The sequence below is a fragment of the Eubalaena glacialis genome, chromosome 8, assembly GCF_028564815.1.
Source record: "Eubalaena glacialis isolate mEubGla1 chromosome 8, mEubGla1.1.hap2.+ XY, whole genome shotgun sequence".
Taxonomy (NCBI): Eukaryota; Metazoa; Chordata; class Mammalia; order Artiodactyla; family Balaenidae; genus Eubalaena; species Eubalaena glacialis.
In genome coordinates this window covers 22,347,264-22,365,900 of record NC_083723.1, presented here as the reverse complement: position 1 = coordinate 22,365,900, position 18,637 = coordinate 22,347,264, and the positions used below count along the sequence as shown (strand labels likewise).

The 18,637-nt window shown below is 38.4% G+C and overlaps 1 protein-coding gene across 5 annotated transcripts in view; it reads left to right on the top strand.

The window, feature by feature from the left end:
• MAGI2 (membrane associated guanylate kinase, WW and PDZ domain containing 2) overlaps positions 1 to 18,637 on the top strand; it is a 1,327,276-nt gene that overhangs the window by 1,007,882 nt on the left and 300,757 nt on the right. For all 5 annotated transcript variants that reach the window (XM_061198469.1, XM_061198467.1, XM_061198466.1 and 2 more), the window contains exons 8-9: positions 10,958 to 11,079; positions 12,975 to 13,157. In XM_061198469.1, coding sequence (XP_061054452.1) covers positions 10,958 to 11,079; positions 12,975 to 13,157 — 305 coding nt within the window. The remainder of the gene's footprint in view (positions 1 to 10,957; positions 11,080 to 12,974; positions 13,158 to 18,637) is intronic.

The following is an 18,637-nucleotide window of genomic DNA, read 5'->3' as shown; positions in this document are numbered from 1 at the left end:
AAATAGTTAATAAATATCAGTCAACCCAGAAAAGTCATATTAATAGCTACCGTCTACTAAGCACTTGGTATGTTTTAAGCATTTTACATAATTCATTTAGTCATTACCACAACACTGTATGTTAGATACTATTATTCATGTTTTACAGACAGAGAAACTTAAAGAAGCCAGACCATCAAGCTCGTAGGTGGTAGAAATAGAGTTGCAGCCCAGGACAGAAATTAAGAGACCTGATGCTGTCCATATTTAAGTCACACTTGACTCCCATACTCTCAGTACAACAAGATAATATTAAAATCTATACAGTGCTTCATCTTTAAACACTTTCACATATTTCTCTTCAAAACAGTCCTGTGAGGTGAATAGGATATTTACAGATGAGCCCATTGCAGTTCAGAGATATTAGGGGAACTTTACAAAGGTAGTGAGAGGTAGACTTAATCTTCAAATGTGGTTTAAACTTCAAACACTTGTTTGATCTTAAAAATAACAGAGAATGATAACTGAGACTCATTGTAAGTGGCTTTCACTCTGGAGAAGCCCAATAGGTCCATGTGAGATTGAGGAAACCAGAGTGCAGGTGGCTCCCCTCACCTATGTTACTGCTCACGGCCTAATCCACCATTTACAGGTAACTCTTATGTGAGCATCAAGGGGAGGTCTTACCTGCACTCGAGGTTCCCCCTTGTTACCACATAAGGAATTTCTGTAAGTAATTGAGTAAGTACCATGTTTTCATTTCTTATTGTATCACTGGACTTCAGCAGGACCTAACCTGTCCTTTTCAAGGTTTGAGACAAGACATACGTAGTTGTTATTATTGACTACCCCCATTCTCACTCACATACAACTCGAACCTTACTCATAAATATTAGTGCAGAATCTTATTATCATTATCGTGATTGCCAGAGACAGTGGCCCATGTTCAATGTCCAGAGTTGGTAAGGGCAAAGTTCAAGAAAAGTAGAGTTAGGATTAGCCCTAAGCGAGGCTAAAAGGCAACCCTTGGAGGACACTCTTCTAGTTTGAAAACTAGGTCACCCAAAGCCGGTCTCCTGGCTCCTCACCCATATTCTCATTATCATTTCATTGCTCACTTTTTACAATATGCAAAACATACACACACATATATGTTTTCTTATAAAACATATTCAGCCCCTATTTCTATGCACATAATCATTGGGTTCTTTAAAAAAATCATTTAATAATCAAAATAATGTGCTATATTTTCACGGTTTTATCTTCCAAAAACCAGCATGTAATTTACAATGCCGTGAAAGTTTCCAGTTTCACAAATAACACTGATAATTGAGAATCACCTGGCTGAAGTCCTCACAGATTACTAAAGATAGCCCAAGCCTACATATACATAAGATGTATCGTTGAAAAGTAAATGTATATTTGTGTCAGAACCACCTAAATCAATGTTTTGGAGTTGGCACTGCACAGAGGTGGGTTTGATTCACGTATCTGCTTCTTACTGTGAGAACTGCAGAAAATTGTTTACCCTCTCTGAGGAGCCGCTGAATTGAAAGCAAGGAACATATTTACCTGAGGGTTTGGCATATAGTATTTACTCAATGAATATTAGTTCCCATCTCTCGCTACTACCCACCGTTCTCCCATTATTCTGTCTTTTATTTACAAGGCTGACATTCATTTGTCAAACAACTATTTCTTTCCACAAATGTGGCATCTGTTAAACAGAATTTAAATCTGAACAGCAACTAAGTAACTTTAAAAGCATGCAAGATGGAACGTTCTCGTGCAATATCCAACATCACACCTTTCATCTTCTTTATTTGCAGCTTTAGAATGGAAAATACAAGCTCAGCCAACATGGGAGCCTAAATTCGCCAACCCTCCATGTGTATTGTGCAAAGGAACAAACAAGTTACATAAAAATACATCCCCTGTTACAGATACATGAAACTGTCATCTCAGAACTTTGCTCTTCTCGTAACGGCATAATTTTAGACATCGTGTGTTAATTATATAAAACTCTGCAACAATAGTTTTCCCCAAAAAGCAATCTATTAAAAACAACAATGAAGCAACTTACTGCCACCTTTCTTTGCTCTTGGTTCTGCTGAACCTTTATCCTCTCTTCCCACTTCTCTTCCATGCCTTTCTTATCTTCCCAGGGTCCTTATCTTCTCAGAATGACAGGCTCCTGCCCAGTCAGGCCCCATGGCCACTTATTAATGGCAAGGTATTGAAAGGTTCTCTGCAGATTCTAGGTATCCGGCAAAAGATCTTTATCTCCCTAAGACTCATCAAAAGTACTTTTAATTTTGGTTTGTTTTCTAATTCTTTCTGCATTACTTTCTAACATATGAAAGGAATAGCTATGTGTTTTATTTTTCTCTGGTCTTAACAGTGTTAAAGACTCAGTAGTCAAGAATAATATTTTTTTAATCTTTTTCTCACTCTGAATATTAGACTTGGAAACCTGGGGAGGTTTGCTATTATATAAAGTTGGAATTATCTTCCTATCATGTTGACTTTCAAAATCTCACAGCCTTGTTCCCAGTCATGTCCATCTCCCCTCACTGGCACTCTTTCCCTGACTCCCTCCTTCCTGGATAATCCTAGACATTAGTGATGTCGCCTTCATGATTCCTCACTGTTCCGAGTGTCCTTGGTAATTCTCTGACTCACCTTGATGTCAGGCCCAAAGTATTCCTGTACCCGTGGCTGTGTACGTCTAACATTATATATGAGTGATGTGTATGCACAGGTTTTTAATACTGAATCGTATTTTTTGGAGTTCAGTAGACTTAGGCTATATTGTGACTTCACATTTTAACAACTCATACCTAAGTTATTAATAAATTGCAATCCAGTTCAACATATAGTATATTACAAGTCAGATTATTCTCACCCTTCCCAGCACATTGTAAGGTCTAGTTCCCTGGGTAATGTGATTCTTCACAGTCAGAGAGCATCTTGTCCATCCTCATAACACCGGGTAAGTACAATAACCAGTACATTGGAGGTAACGACTAAATGATGCTGAAATGACTGGCAATTCTAGGGAACACTGCAACTTTTCCTATGTGGTTAATATGGCAAAACTCATTCTGTAATCCCCCCAAGTTCAGGAATAAGGCACATCCTCCAGGATGGAGACTTTCCAAGTTATGGCCAGCCATTAGACTAAAGCCATAATGGAAGTAGGGAAACTTGAAACAAAACAAAACCTTATCCCATGGCTTGGAAGTATCCTCCCCGTCTTGAAGCTCATCCTCTCCCCCATGCCTCCTGCTCTCACGGCACCACCCACACGCAAACATACGCATGTGTGTATTCACGAGCCCCATACTCTGGCTAAGCAGGATGGATAGTCCCAAACACCTTTGAATCCACTATTCTCTTCCTAAAGTGCCTCCTTCTCCATCTGGCAAAATACATCTATCCTCTTAGAATCTGCTTAAGTGTCACTTCCTTTGTGAAGCTTCCCTGAACCATCAGACTAAGTTGTCTTTTCTTCTTTGGAGTCCCCACTTTGTGCATACAAATTTTCTGACCGCTTATAGAGGGACCAACTCAGCCCAATTTACCCAGGATAGTCCAGGTTTTAGAAAAGGAAGTCCCGCACCCTGGGAAACGCTTTAGTCCTAGACAAACCTGGGGTGGTTGGTCACCCAACATGTGTGTCTGCCCCATTGGAGTATGGGCCCCCTTGGTGAAGGGGTTGTGCTGTATTCATTTTTGTGTTCCCAGTGCCTAGCACACTGATACATTCATGAAAGTGTACATGAGACTTAAAGGACTAAAGCCAGTGAGTCAGGGTTGGCAGACACCAGTGGAGGAGAATTGATCTAGTCTTGTCTCTTAACACTGAAAGATGTTGCAATAGTGTAGTCTTGTGGTCTCCTTCTAGCTAAGCTCTATTCTCCCTCTAAGTTTATGACTCACCACTTTTGCTCAATCTATTGTTACCTTTGATAACAATAACCTCCTCCTGCACCCAGCAATAAAATTTAAGAGAGGGAAGGGATGGATAAAAAACATTTTTAAATGCATGCCTACTGGCTCTGAAATTTTAAAAAATGAGTCTATGTATCTTGCAGGTCCTGGGGGCTTCACGGCACGATTGACAGTGCACAGTGTCATTTCTGCTGAGAGTAAAATATCAAGTTTTCCAAGTAATTGGTAAATAGTAATGGCTAAGCGATGAATCCCCCTTATAGATAAGATACACATAAAATACACATTACAAATCAATGCCAGCTAAATAACTTGCCACTACTACTAGGGAAGGGAAGAGAGCTCATTTATCTGAAAATATATCCACATTTGGGAAGCTCTGCCCGGTGGGGAATGGAGGACAGACTCCTTAGCTATGAGAGTTTCAGCACAAATATAAAAATACGCTTCTCAGTTGACCGTGATTCCACCTCCCACTTGGACACTATGTCCCCAGATCAGACACCCTCATGTCCAGAAAGAGCAAGAGAAAGTAACACGTGACTCAGTCTTCCCACCCACATTCATAAAGCAAATTCACATTTCCCTCAGGTACAGTAGGGAATAATGAATGGACATTTATAGAAAGTTATCACTTAAGTGTTAGAATTGGGAAGAAATCTTTCAAGAGGCGGGATTCAATTAGTCTGTTTTTAAAAAATGCTCCAAGTAAAATAGATTTAATTCTTCCATTTATCCAAAGCTCATTTTTTTTAAATAAGGTATATTTAAAACATTAGTCTTTAATCTAGATTTTCAAAGCACCGTAAGGCATACATCATATTATGGAAAGCCTATTTTATAGTTCTTTTTGTTTCTGTTTTATCTCCCCTGCTAGACTGTGTGTCTGATTGATCTTTGCCCCTACCTGCGCCCACTACCAAAGTGCCTAGCAAAGACCATTTGAGAAACAAATATCTGATGAATCACAGTAGCATCTATTGAGTACTTACATCCAGGCACTGGTCTTAAGTGATTTACTCATTTTAATTTATTTAATATGCACAACAGCTTTATGAGGTGGTCTTACTTTTATCCCAGCTTTATAGATGAAAAGTTCTGAAGCACAGGGAAGGTAAATAATGTGCGAAAGATCATATGCCTAGGATGTGGTGGGGCTTGGATGTGAATGCCAGCAATGTGACTGCAGTGACCAAGCTCTTAACACAGTGTCCTGCCTTCTATCGAGAGGGTTGGCCCCAGAAGATCCCTGTAGAGTTATTACCTTCTCTTAGCTTCTGAAGCAAGAGGAAGATTTTATTCCATCTATCTCAACTGGATAGTAGAGAAAACTTTATGGGGTCTTCTCAAAGCTTGTATTTAAATGAATAAAAATACAGACAGGGAGGGGGCAGTGTGTGTGTTTGGCTACCATTGTAGCTACAGTTTAGGGCTTCAGATGAGGAGGCAACATATACTTTCCTGACCATCCAGAAGTATGGGAGTCAGAATTAGGGTCAAGGAGAACCTATGGAATTCCAAGCAACCCGGAAATTCATACTGTGATTCCATTCAGGAATTATTCTCTCTTTAAAAAAAAAAAAATGCTCCCGGTAAAATAGATGTTGGGAAGCCCCAAAAGGAGCAGGTTTGCATAGAAGGGATGACATACTGAGCTGCAACCCCAAACCCCAAGCCAACCTTCCCACACCCAGTGCTGAGTAGCTGCCTCCTGGTGCTCCCATATTTTGTCCCTAATGTAGTGCTTTGCCATTTGAGCACATTTCTGTTGTAACACAAGACAGCAGATCCAAATCTTTCATCACCGAAGTGGGATGACTTTTTCACTATCACGAGAAAGTCTTGAAAGATTCTCTGTTTTGAAGGATTCCATGGATCATTACCCAAATGCAGATTGGTTATAGCACATAAGTTGGCCCTAAGCTTCACCATAAGTTCTGTCACAACATACATTTTATGGGAGAGTTAAACTAGAAAACAGCGAGATCTATGACCTTTCATACATGCCTGCCTCCCTCCAGGCATTTATTCAACAAATATTTATTGAGCACTGGCTACCTCATGCATTGGAGTAATTAGTGTAGCCACCTTGATCATCTTGGAAATATTTTACTCGTGGTACAATCTCCACTCGAAAGTTGCTTTCTTCGTCTCTCACATTGAGCCAAAGATCCATTCCTAATCTGTCAACTGAAGTCAAGATGATGTGATAGTGACCAGTGGGTACAAAAGGTGTCATTTGTGACTGTGCACTAAAAGTTCCCCTCTCCAAAAACCCAGGAGAAGCAAGGTGGAGAGTTAACAAGCTGGAATATGGAGGGAGCACTGGTAGTGAGGGTCAGGTGATGGCCTTCATCACCCACCAGACCTGTCCTGTGTGTACTGATGGGCTCAGGATGTACGACTTTCCCCCTGTTTCTTCCATTGCTTCCCCACGGTGAAGGAGGTGGCAGTCACACAGGACTCTGAGCTGGGACTACCTTTGGCAGCATATCATCCATCAGCTGCAAAGATTTCCTTCCCTCTGTGCATGCCTCACCCTTTTGTTGGCACGTGTCCTCTCTTCTAGAGCAAAAGAGCATTTCCTAGTATTCCCCAGGGCCCTACACAGAAAAAGAGACTTCCAGTTGAATAAGGCAAGAAAGTCCTTATTCAACTACCTTCTCACACCTTCTCAACTTCTAACTTAGGGGATTGCAACCCTCGCTGCACTATAGAGTTATCTGGGAAGCTTTTTTTAAAAAATGTCAATGCCCGTACCCCATTTGGAGATTGTGGCTCAGTTGAGTTAGGGTGGGCCTGAGTCCTTTCCGTTTTTGTTTGCTTTTTAAGTTCTTCAGGTTCATCCAGAGCTACAAAGTACTGCCACATACGAACTTATCTTAAGTTTCCATTCCATTCCATAATGAAAAGGGGAGGGAGGAATTAAGCTGCAAATGAGTGACTGTACTGGCAAAGAGAGAAGGTGATGGAATGTCATCCTTGAATATCCTGTTCCCTTTGCCATTCCCGCATGGAAGGATCTCATATCAGTAGTCTTTCTTTTTTGTAAAAGGAAATGGGGTTGTTGGGATCTACCCTCCTCAGAAAATGTCTCTTACCCCCTTAGCTCTTAACACCTAAAAATTCTATTACTAAAATATGATAATAAACTAGATTTAACTAAAGAATAAGAACTCTTGGTAGCTTCCCAGGCTCCTGTTCAGTACAGAGCTGGATGAACTAGCTAATAATTCTCTCACAGAGCCTAAACAATGAGGAGGAGGATGACATTTGTCATTCATATCCTTTTACACATTGTAAGTCCCCCAAATCCTTGCTAAAAGGACTTCAAACTATTCTTATTGGAAGCACAAGGAAGACAAGGCTTCTCTATTCAGCAACAATCATATTTCTTTGTAATAGGTCTTTTAAAGCTTGGGAGCATTTTAAATTCTAAATGGATGACTTTATTTGTGACAATGCAAATGTTCTGTAGCAATTAGCTCAGGACACTAAAGCCATCCCAGCTTCCACTCTTTGTCAGGTACAAGTCATACCAGACAAGTTCATTGGTATTTTCATTCTCTGTGAAATGTAGAACTTCACTTTGATGGTGAATGGAATCTTTTCAACATAGTTTCCATAAAGCAAGTGGCTATGACTTTTCTAAGGAAGTAATTATATGCAGGTAGCAAGTTGGAGGAACCCAACTGTATAGTAAATCTACCCCAGAAAGTTCTTGTAATGTATTTTCTAAGGATAAAGTTATGTATATGATGAACAACGACCTAGAAAAACAGAAACAGAACAGATAGGAAATGAAGAAAGCTGATACTTCGGTACACCTCAGAACTGTTTCTGATTTCTCAAAATTAGTAACATATATTTGCAGACAAAAGTTTTAAAACACATATTCATCATTTAACAAAAAAAATATTATCTCTCACTATGTCCAGTGCTTAGTATACAAAGTTGAATAACACGTGGATCCTGTATACAGGTGTGCACAGTCTAGAGAAGGAAATAAACATGAAAATCAATTATAAAACACAGTATGATAAGGTTACTAAATTCATTATTGTGTCATTATCATTTAGGATGTTGTATACTACATCACAGAAACACCTTTACCCAAGACCTGGAAAGAATGATCTCAAGAGACTCAGTAACAGGAATACTATGTCCTTCAGAACAGCTGTCTTGAGTTTATCTTAAATACTGTGAAGAATATAACTGGTTTCTCTTTCTTGCTGAATTAGCAGCTTGAAAGCTCAAAGCTAATTTGCAACATAACTTTAGTAAACAAATAGGATCCTATATTATTAATTTTGTCTATTGATCTTCCACCTAGACTCAACTAACATCACCCTGGATTTTGTTTACTTTTCCTTGTTGTTGTTCTTTAAAAGGGCCTCAGATTCTCTTGACTATGAGGCAGGGTGTAAGAAAATAAATAACTGTGATGACAGAAGTCTGTTGAAGGTTTTATGACAGCCAAGGGGAGGAGCACGACACAGGCAGAGAATGTTGCTGGGTGAGGTTGGAGAAGGAGTTATGGAACAGATGGAAAAAACATTGTAATAATAATGACAATAACAGCAACATCACTTATAAATAATAGTAATAGAGAATAACTATACTTTGAAAATAAAGAACAACTATACCTTACAATTGCGGGGTCCTCCCTGTATATCTGTACTTTGCAAACATTATTTCTCTTATCTTCACAGCAACTCCAAGAAGTAAATATTAATGTCCCCATTTTACAGATGAGAATATTGATGCTCAGAGAGTTTAGTAATTTGCCTAAGATGCCACCTCAAACCCAGGCTGTCTAGCTTCAGCTGCTACACCACTAATGCTCTGAGTCTCACGGGAAAAGAGAAGAGGCTTGATAGGGTGTTGCTGATTTGAGTGGCTCCGAGTGTATCCAAAGCAAAAGGTGCATGTGGTGGTGCAGCCAAAGGAGAAGATATGGAGATGAGTAAGGGCAGAGTCAGGAATAATATTTCTTTAGGTAATAGGAAGATTTCAAAGGATTTTAGTAAGAGACAATGGAGAAGAGGGAAGAGGGGCTTCAAATTTGCCCCTCCTGATATAGAGTGGTGCTGTCAGAGTTTACGGAGTTAAGGAAACTTTGAAAGCTCCATACTGTAGTTCACTACACACCACAGATCATGGTGACCCCTTGGTGACAAGAGCAGTACAGTAGCTTTTACTTCCAATGGAAAATAATCTTACGTAAGACACATTTACTTTGAACCCCATACCAGTGAGTTCCATTACCAAAGAACATTGTTATAATCACCCCTTTCGTAAATAGCATCCTAACCTATACCAGCGGCAATATTAGTGAGAGGTTCTGGTGCTTTTAAAGACCCTCCCCCCGGTAAAGCCTCCTCTCTGGACTCAAAATGAGGACAGTGTCAGTGATGATAAGATGATGATGGTGGTGGCCATGATGATAACAGCTGCTGCTATGCTTGAAACCCTGGGCCAATATTCATTATTTCATTGAATCCTCACAACCACCCAGGAGGAAGCCAATACTGTGCCCATCTTAGAGATGCAGACACTGAGGTTCAGACTTAATAACTTGTGCAAGGCCACACAGCAAATCAAGTGGCAGAGCTGGATTTTGAATCCAGGACTAAGTGACTCCAGAGCCTGTGTGGCAGCAGCTCCCCTGCCCCGACCTCATGAGGAAGTAACTAGATACTGCAGTCGTCTTATTGTGTTTCTGACAATCGCTTTTCTGTCTCACCAGGAATTATCTGACTTATACTAACAGAAAATTGGTTGTTGAGATTTTGTTTCTTTTACCTCCTTCCTTTTCTTACGTGTATTTATAGACCTAAAATAAGAGGATTGTGTGTGCGTGTGTGCACATTAAGTACGTGTACACTCGTCAATGTGAAACCATACATTGAAAAGAGAAGGTATGTAGGTAAAGGGTGAACTTTAGAGACAGATGTGGTCAATTCCCAGCGTTTTCACTTCTAGGCACGTGATTTAGAGCAAGTCATTTGACCTCTTGTGTGTCAGTCTCATGACCTTTAAAATGGGCATAATTAGAATTCAAGACTGTTGCAATGAGACTTGACTGAGGAAATTTATATGTAGTACCTGGCACAGAGTTAAGTACTGAGTAATTGTTCATTCCTCTTCTAAGCCCTCTCTCCTCTTCATGCTCTCATACAATAATCCTATTTTTGTTTGTACAAAGAATCAAAATCAGTGTACATGCCACCCCTCTAGTGGGGCATGTATATGTAGAAAAAGAGCTACTCGACACTGCTGCTAGGCAGGGTTGTGGTTCCCACCCTCTCCATGGACAAGGAACTCTAAACTTTATACAAGAATGCATCACACTGTAAGAATACTATAAGAAATTCTTAAACTCTAAGCCCTTGGTTTAGCTGATCCACACTTGCTTAAAGATGCTCTGTGTCTGATATCTAGAAGTTTATTGTCTCACTAGGGAGAATGTAAATGCTCTGCTTTTGACTGATCTCAGTATCAGTCATCCTACAGGTATTCCACAACTTCTGTAAATATCCTTAGAAGTGTTTCCGCCCAGTCCTTTAATCCAAGTCTGTCTGATTCTAAAATGTGTGGACTTCAGTCGCTCTCAAAGTAAAGCAATCAGTGAATTGACCTTATACTTATCCTGTTGGATATTGGGACTTTACAAAGCTTAGAAATACTTTACAAATACTTTTTTCTTCAGCACCATTTGGTATAAATTTCATTTGTTGGCCATTTATTTGCATGCACCAAACTCGTCTCAAACTAACACAGTAGACCAGAAAGCAAGTTCACATTCTAGTTCTTTTGGCCGAATCATGCATAACTTAAATACAATACCATATGATAGAGCCATTGAGAGCTCTGCTCTTGTCCCGGAAATGCGCACCGTACACAGGCCAGCCCCAGCAGAGGCCTGACTGCGTGCTGGTGGGACATTCAGCTAGAGCTATTCCTATGTTCTCTTAAATGACTTTGCCCCACTGTTATCCTAATTTGAAATTTTATTTTTCAGCCACATAAATAGAAGAACACAGTTTGAAAACCCTGTCCTGGAAGCAAAAAGGAAGCTACAGCAGCATAACATGCCCCACACAGAACTTGGAACAAAGCCTCTGCAGGCCCCAGGCTTCCGAGGTTAGTACCTGTCAACACGCAGTGTTTCAAAGAGAAACACTGTCTATCGAACTGCCTGCTCTCCAAATAGGCCTTTAGCTTGGACCATTTCATATAATTGATTTGCTTTCCCCAGACCCCTCAATTAGCTTCAGCTGGGTGTTTGCTCTGTCTCTAAACTCATGCATTTAGCATTCACGAATGAAGGTAACGCCTCGGGTAGCACCTTATAGGAATTTACAGCACGTTGCCAGGTAGAGCTGAACGGGTATGACGGTGGTACCATAAACTGCAGAGATCCATAGAGACTCATAAGTTTGTCCTCAAATGACCTAGCACACGAATGAGGCTTGTTCTCCTCTGTGACAGTAGACAGCTCCTCATCGACAGTACCTAGGCCTAAACCCGCCTGCCCCCACGCTGCCCGGGAGCAGTCACGCAGCGTGAGTGACCTGTCTTACTATGGGTGCCACCTGGCCTGGAGGCCCGGGTGCATCGGTATGTCCTGGGTTGCTTGCTGCACCTCACTTCACCTTGGAGCCACATACGGGGATGAGATGCTGCACACACTTTTCACATCTTAGTGGGCTCTCACTCACACGTGGAAGCACGAAGGAGGCTCTGGTCGTCGGGAAGTCTAGATGTGCCTACGGTTGATTTCACGCCATATCACTACAGCACAATAAGGATGAATGTAAAGGTCTCACGGTTGAACTTCTCTCCAAATTGTAAACTTTACTTTCATAAAGGAAACGGAGGTGACAAGATTATGTGTGTTTTTTATTTATATTTTAAAGAAGTGCTCTGTCTTCTTCACAAAGATATATGAGATATGTAAATAGACAAAGTAAAATTCCAATATCATGACTCATGACTTTATAGTTTGTCCATTACACATCACCTAAAATGGAACAACAGCAAACAGAATACTTAACTAAGTCACCATGTACAGTTTGGCTGTTTTAAATATCAAATCATTTCACCCAAAATGGAACAACTAAAAAAAATATATAAAATACTTGACAGTGATAACATTTAAAGCAGATATTAATTCTAATTCCTAGTATGACTATTATTTTTAAAACATTTAATATATATAGGAATATACTTATTACCGGTCATAGCTGAAAAAGCATGTTAAATAACGAATTACTAGTTAAAGCTCTATGAGTGGGTTCAAGTTCTGTTCAGATTATTTAGGTATATGATTTGAACATGTCAACATATTATTACAAAATATGTTACCTTTACATTCATAATTATATCTAGAGATATTGGCTTGCCTCTTGCTCACATTTTAGAGTATACTAAACACTCTCAGGTCAGTAGAAATGGATTTATCTGGTTATCTTTATAGCATCTCATAATATAAGCAAAAGCTAACTCAGTCCCACATCCAGGCACTCTTTCTAAACAGCTTAGACGTTTGAAGAGGTGCTAATATTCCACTGCGCCTATTTTTTTGGAAACAACATAGTCCATTTCGGTTTTCTAGTCCTGTTCCTTCAAGGTTTGGGGCAGCACCAGCCACTCACACATACCTCCTACCTGGACCTTTTCAGAACAAGAGAAATGCATCCAGATGTGTCTGGATGATTTTAGTCTCTGCTTTATCTTTACCTGTTGATTCAGCCCTTTTTAAGCACAAGAAGGTGAATTTAGTGAACGGAAACAATGATGGCAAAAAAATCTCTCTCCAAACCACGCAGCTCTTTCACCTTTCCCTGCACGCTTGGGACTGCTCTGCGTTTGTGGGAAGTGCTTTGAGGTGTGCTCCTGAAGTCACGCCTGCTTGCATTTACTGTAATTAACCCCACAGTTACCCCTGGGATCGCTGCTCAGTGGCTGGCTTTTCCCCATGTAAGAACATGCCTTAACTGTGCTTTTTCTTTTTTAACTTCTATCGGCCAATGTAGAAAAACCACTCTTTACCCGGGATGCATCCCAGCTGAAGGGAACATTTCTCAGCACCACACTGAAAAAGAGCAACATGGGGTTTGGATTTACCATCATTGGTGGAGATGAGCCTGATGAGTTTCTGCAGGTGAAAAGCGTGATTCCCGATGGGCCTGCAGCACAGGACGGAAAAATGGAAACGGGTAAGTTCCTTAATACTTTAGAAAATTGTTCTGCAACTTTTTTCCTAAGGCAAATATGAGGAGCTTCTCTCTGTGTTTTTAATTTGAAGGTCAAAGGTCACTTCACTTTAGGACGACCACAGATTATGTCTCCCCTAAATTTAATAATAATCAAATTGAAGTATTTCTGGAAACAACTTTAAATACCATTTTTGTATCATTTTTCTGACTGCCCCTTCTATTTGCTGGATTCAGTGGACCCTTGAGATTGACACTTTTCTAATTTATTTCTGGAGTCCCTTCTCAGGGATGTGATTAACATTTCATACTTTTCTTGCTTATGTTCAGCTATTGATATTTTTAAAATCTTTATTAATCTTATAGTATTCTCATGCTGAATTGCCCAGGTTAGTTATATTTAAATATGCACGCTCATCTCGTAGAAAAAATGTTAATGGTATTCATCTTTATATTTCCCCATACAATGTTTTAATATATAAGGTTTTTTTCTCTAGTCCTTATGAATGAATTTTCATATGCAGTTACTTGGATATCTATCAAATTATAATCAAAATTCATTTAACATGGAAATGCAGAGGCAAATTAAGGGCAAGAAAATATAAAATATGAAAGGTGCACAGAGACAGAGAAAAAAGTAATGAACTAAGTCTGATTTTGTAGTCTGATTTTAAATTCTCCTACCTGGTCCATGACTTGGGATTAGTCCCATAATTTATCAATACTATTTTCCTTGTCTGGAAAATAAAGAAGAAATCAAATTTGATCTGATTTAAATAATAATCAAATACTGATTTAAGAATTTTGGAGTATTGTTTTTGAAATGCCTTAGAAAATTGCAAAGTGTAATAGCTATATATCACCATTTCACACTTTTCCCAACATTGATATAATTTATGATGCTAACTTACTAAAGTCAATGGGTCCTAGAAGATACAGAAATTAGAGAATTACTTTTTAGGAAAAATTATGCCATTTGTATGCTCCATATATTTACAAACTGTTATTACGTGGTTTTAAAGTGGTTTTAAAGAAACAACATAAAATTGAGACCTTCATCTGACATTTTTCATTTTAAAAATGACTGTTTATTAAATGGTTCCTATAGAAAGAACATCTTTTCAAGGTCACCTAATGAGTATATCTGTCACTGCCAGTCACTAGTGAGTAATAATATATTTAATAGATGTTACATTTCCTTGAAAGTTGAGTAAAGTTTCAAAACTAACTAACCACATTTTTCAAATGCTACTGTTGTAAAAATCATGTGTACATAATTTTCTGCAAGTTAGAGAGTATCTAACTCTGCTGTTCATCTGGTGAGATTTTACTAGGCAGCCACACTTTCATATTGCCAAAAATCACAAAAAACATCAAATGACTCAATTAAAAATCATCCTATCACCTACAATTAGAATACGAGGAAATTGTGGATTTAATACCGACTTAGTAGAGGGAAAAGGATCCCCAATGCTTTTGAACTTCAGTGAAATATTTAACAAACCTATTTCTTTTTTTCTTGTATCAATATTTTTTTATTGAAGTATAGTTGATTTACAATGCTGTGTTAATTTCTTCTGTACAGCAAAGTGATTCCATTATACATACATATATATATATATATTCTTTTTTTATATTCTTTCCCATTATGGTTTATCATAGGATACTGAATATAGTTCTCTGTGTTATACAGTAGGACCTTGTTATTTATCCATTCTATATATAATAGCTCACATCTGCTAACCCCAACCTCCCACTGCATCCCTCCCCCAACCCCCTGCCCCCTTGGCAACCACAAGTCTGTTCTTTATGTCCATGATTCTGTTTCATAGATAGGTTCATTTGTGTCATATTTTAGATTCCACATATAAGTGATATCATATGGTATGTGTCTTTCTCTTTCTGACTTACTTCACTTAGTATGATGATCTCTAGTTGCATCCATGTTGCTGGAAATGGCATTATTTCGTTCTTTTTTATAGTTGAGTAGTATTCCATTGTGTATATATATACCACATCTTCTTTATCCATTCCTCTGTCGATGGACATTTAGGTTGTTTCCGTGTCTTGGCTATTGTGAATAGTGCTGCTGTCAACAGAGGGGTGCATGTATCTTTTTGAATTATAGTTTTGTCTGGATATATGCCCAGGAGTGGGATTGCTGGATCATATGGTAATTCTGTTTTTAGTTTTCTGAGGAACCTCCATACTGTTGTCCACAGTGGTTGCACCAACTTACATTCCCACCAACAGTAGGAGGGTCTCCTTTTCTCCATACCCTCTCCAGCATTTGTTATTTGTAGAGTTTTTAATGATGGCCTTTCTGACCTGTGTGAGGTGGTACCTCATTGTAGTTTTGATTTGCATTTCTCTAATAATTAGCAATGTTGAGTATCTTTTCATGTGCCTCTTTGGCTATCTTTGTCTTCTTTGGAGAATGTCTCTTTAGGTCTTCTGCTCATTTTTTGATTGGATTGTTTGTTTTTTTGTTGTTGAGTTGTATGAGCTGTATGAAATTAAACACTTGTCAGTCGCTTTGGTTGCAAATATTTTCTCCCATTCTGTAGGTTGTCTTTGTTTTGTTTATGGTTTCCTTTGCTGTGCAAAAGCTTGTAAGTTTAATTAGGTCCCATTTGTTTATTTTTGTTTTTATTTCTATTGCCTTGGGAGACTGACCTAACAATTTATGTCAGAGAATGTTTTGCCTATGATCTCTTCTAGGAGTTTTATGGTGTCGTGTCTTATATTTAAGTTGTTAAGCCATTTTGAGTTTATTTTTGTGCATGGTGAGAGGGTGTGTTCTAACTTCATTGGTTTACATGAGGCTGTCCAACTTTCCCAGCACCACTTGCTGAAGAGACTGTCTTTTTCCCATTGTATATTCTTGCCCCCTTTGTTGAAGATTAATTGACTGTAGGTGTGTGGGTTTATTTCTGTACTCTCTATTCTGTTCCATTGATTCATATGTCTGTTTTTGTGCCAGTACCATGCTGTTTTGATTACTGTAGCTTTGTAGTATTGTCTGAAGTCTGGGAGGGTTAGGCCTCCTGCTTTCTTCTTTTTCTTCAGGATTGCTTTGGCAATTCTGGGTCTTTTATGGTTCCATATGAATTTTAGGATTATTTGTTCTAGTTCTGTGAAAAATGTCATGGGTAATTTGATAGGGATTGTAATAAATCTGTAGATTGCTTTGGATAGTATGGCCATTTTAACAATATTAATCCTTCCAATCCAAGAGCATGGGATATCTTTCTATTTCTTTGAGTAATCTTCAGTTTCCTTTATTAATGTTTTATAGTTCTCAGCATATAAGTCTTTCACCTCCTTGGTCAGGTAACAAACCCATTTCTTTTCATAATAAAAAACCCAGTTATTTTTTCTCTTGCCCAATCCACTATTCTGTGTTTCAAAACTAGAAAAGACTTCTTTCAGTGTAAACTTAAAAGACAAAATAAAATCAAAAGTTTTGCACAATAAGGTGTTTTTCCTTCTCACTCATTTTCCTAGTTTGCCACACTCACACAGTCTAAGTTAGCCTACTCAACAACAAAGTCAAAGCTTTATTTAGAATTTAGCAGATTTTCTGCACTTAAGATAATCACAGAACGGTCCTAATAGAAAGCGAGACCCTAGGATTTTATTCTATTCACTGTCTCCTATTTATTCTGCTATTTATTCATTCAGCAAACACTTGTTAAGCTCCTTCCTTTCACAGTCATTACTGTCCACCAGGACTACAAAGGTGGATATGACAAGGGCCAGGCTCTTGAGGAGTTTACATCTAGGAGGGGCTTTGGGTATATAAACAAGTAATTGTAACACAGTATGAATAGGATGAGTCTGTAATAACCATGATGTTGGCACTAAGTCAGGAGAGTTGGGCAAGGGCACAACAGAATTTTTTTTAAAGTGTGTTTCTAACTATATAATTTTATTAGGCTTTTTAGGGATGATAATTTCTCTCATCAGAAAAGAAAATATAATGTTGAAATCCACTGCTTATTAAATAGTCAAAAATATTGTGTTTATTTTTAATCATGATATGATTTAAAGTAAAATGTAACATATTTCTGTGGCATTCCACAAGTTATAGTAGAGGGAATGGCTTCTCAGTTCAGTTCAGCAAATATTTAGTGAATACCCGTATGAGCCATGCATTCTGATAATTACTTGGGATGCAAAAATGAGGAAACAAATGTTTCTATTCTTAAGAAGCTTACAGTATAGAAATAATGAGTGATATGTTAGCGAATATTTATAACAATGCAAATACAAATATGTACAAAGTCCAGAAATAGTACAGAGGAAAGGGGGGTCAATTCTATTGAGAAGAGCTTAAGGAAGGCCTCATAGAAGATGATGTCTGACAGAGTTTTGAATGATGAATAGGCGTTTGCTGGGTGGACAAGTGAAGAAAGCTAGAGGAAGAAGAAACAGCAATGTGCAAAAGCACAGTAGTGGGAAATATCTAGGAAAAGATTTACATGCCATCTCAGTGTAGGTTAATATTTTGCCTTCAGTGGGTGTTTATGTGAAGTATCAAGTAAGACGATAATTATAACTGATAAAGATGAACTATTCAGGCTTGTGGCAAGCATCAAGGAACAGTATATAGTCATATATCCTCAAACAGAAAACATATAAATGCATGAATACCTATATATAAAACCTTTCTCATGTAAATTTTTAACCAATTAGGCATAGAGATTTACTCTATGATTGATGTTTTCTTTACTTGTAAATCCCTAGAACCTAACATAGTGCCAGGCAAATAGCAGTTACTCAATAAATACTTGTTGGCTGGTTGGATGGATGGATGGGTACACTTAGATATTAAAAAGTGAAATTTGAATTAGCTGAATTCCACTTTTCCAATATAGCCTAGTCGATGCTAATCAGACCAATAGCTTACCATTAAAGCAAAAACAAATCATCTTTCCAGCTTCTGGATGAAATTTAAAAGACAAATACATGTTAGGGACAAAGTTAATTTCCTTTTTTGTAATGATTTCATCTATAAGTGAACCTCAAGAATTAACAAAAATAATAGACACTACAGATATAAACAATAAATCATTGATATTTAAAAGGCGAGCAATGTCATTTGACATTGAAATAATCATGAAAATATTTTAATCAACTTTTCTAGCTCTAGATTATCTCTAGTTTAGGCAAAGAGATGTCAGTAGTTTGGACACAAAGAAAAATCCATTCTACTAAAGTTGACTTAGGGTCCTGTACTATAGAAACAAGGGTAGGGTGGTCCGTTCTCAGTCAGCACTGATTCTAGGAAGCAATGGAGACAGGAGAAATGGAGGACACTGTGCCCCCCCACCTGCTTTTTAACAACTAATTGAGCCAATCCCCAATGGTCCTATAATGTTCCAGAAGACACTTTCTTAGAAGAAATTACCGTAGTGCCCAGAAACTATCCGACTTCTGATTATTAAGGATTCACCACATCCCAGCAATCATTTGTAGAC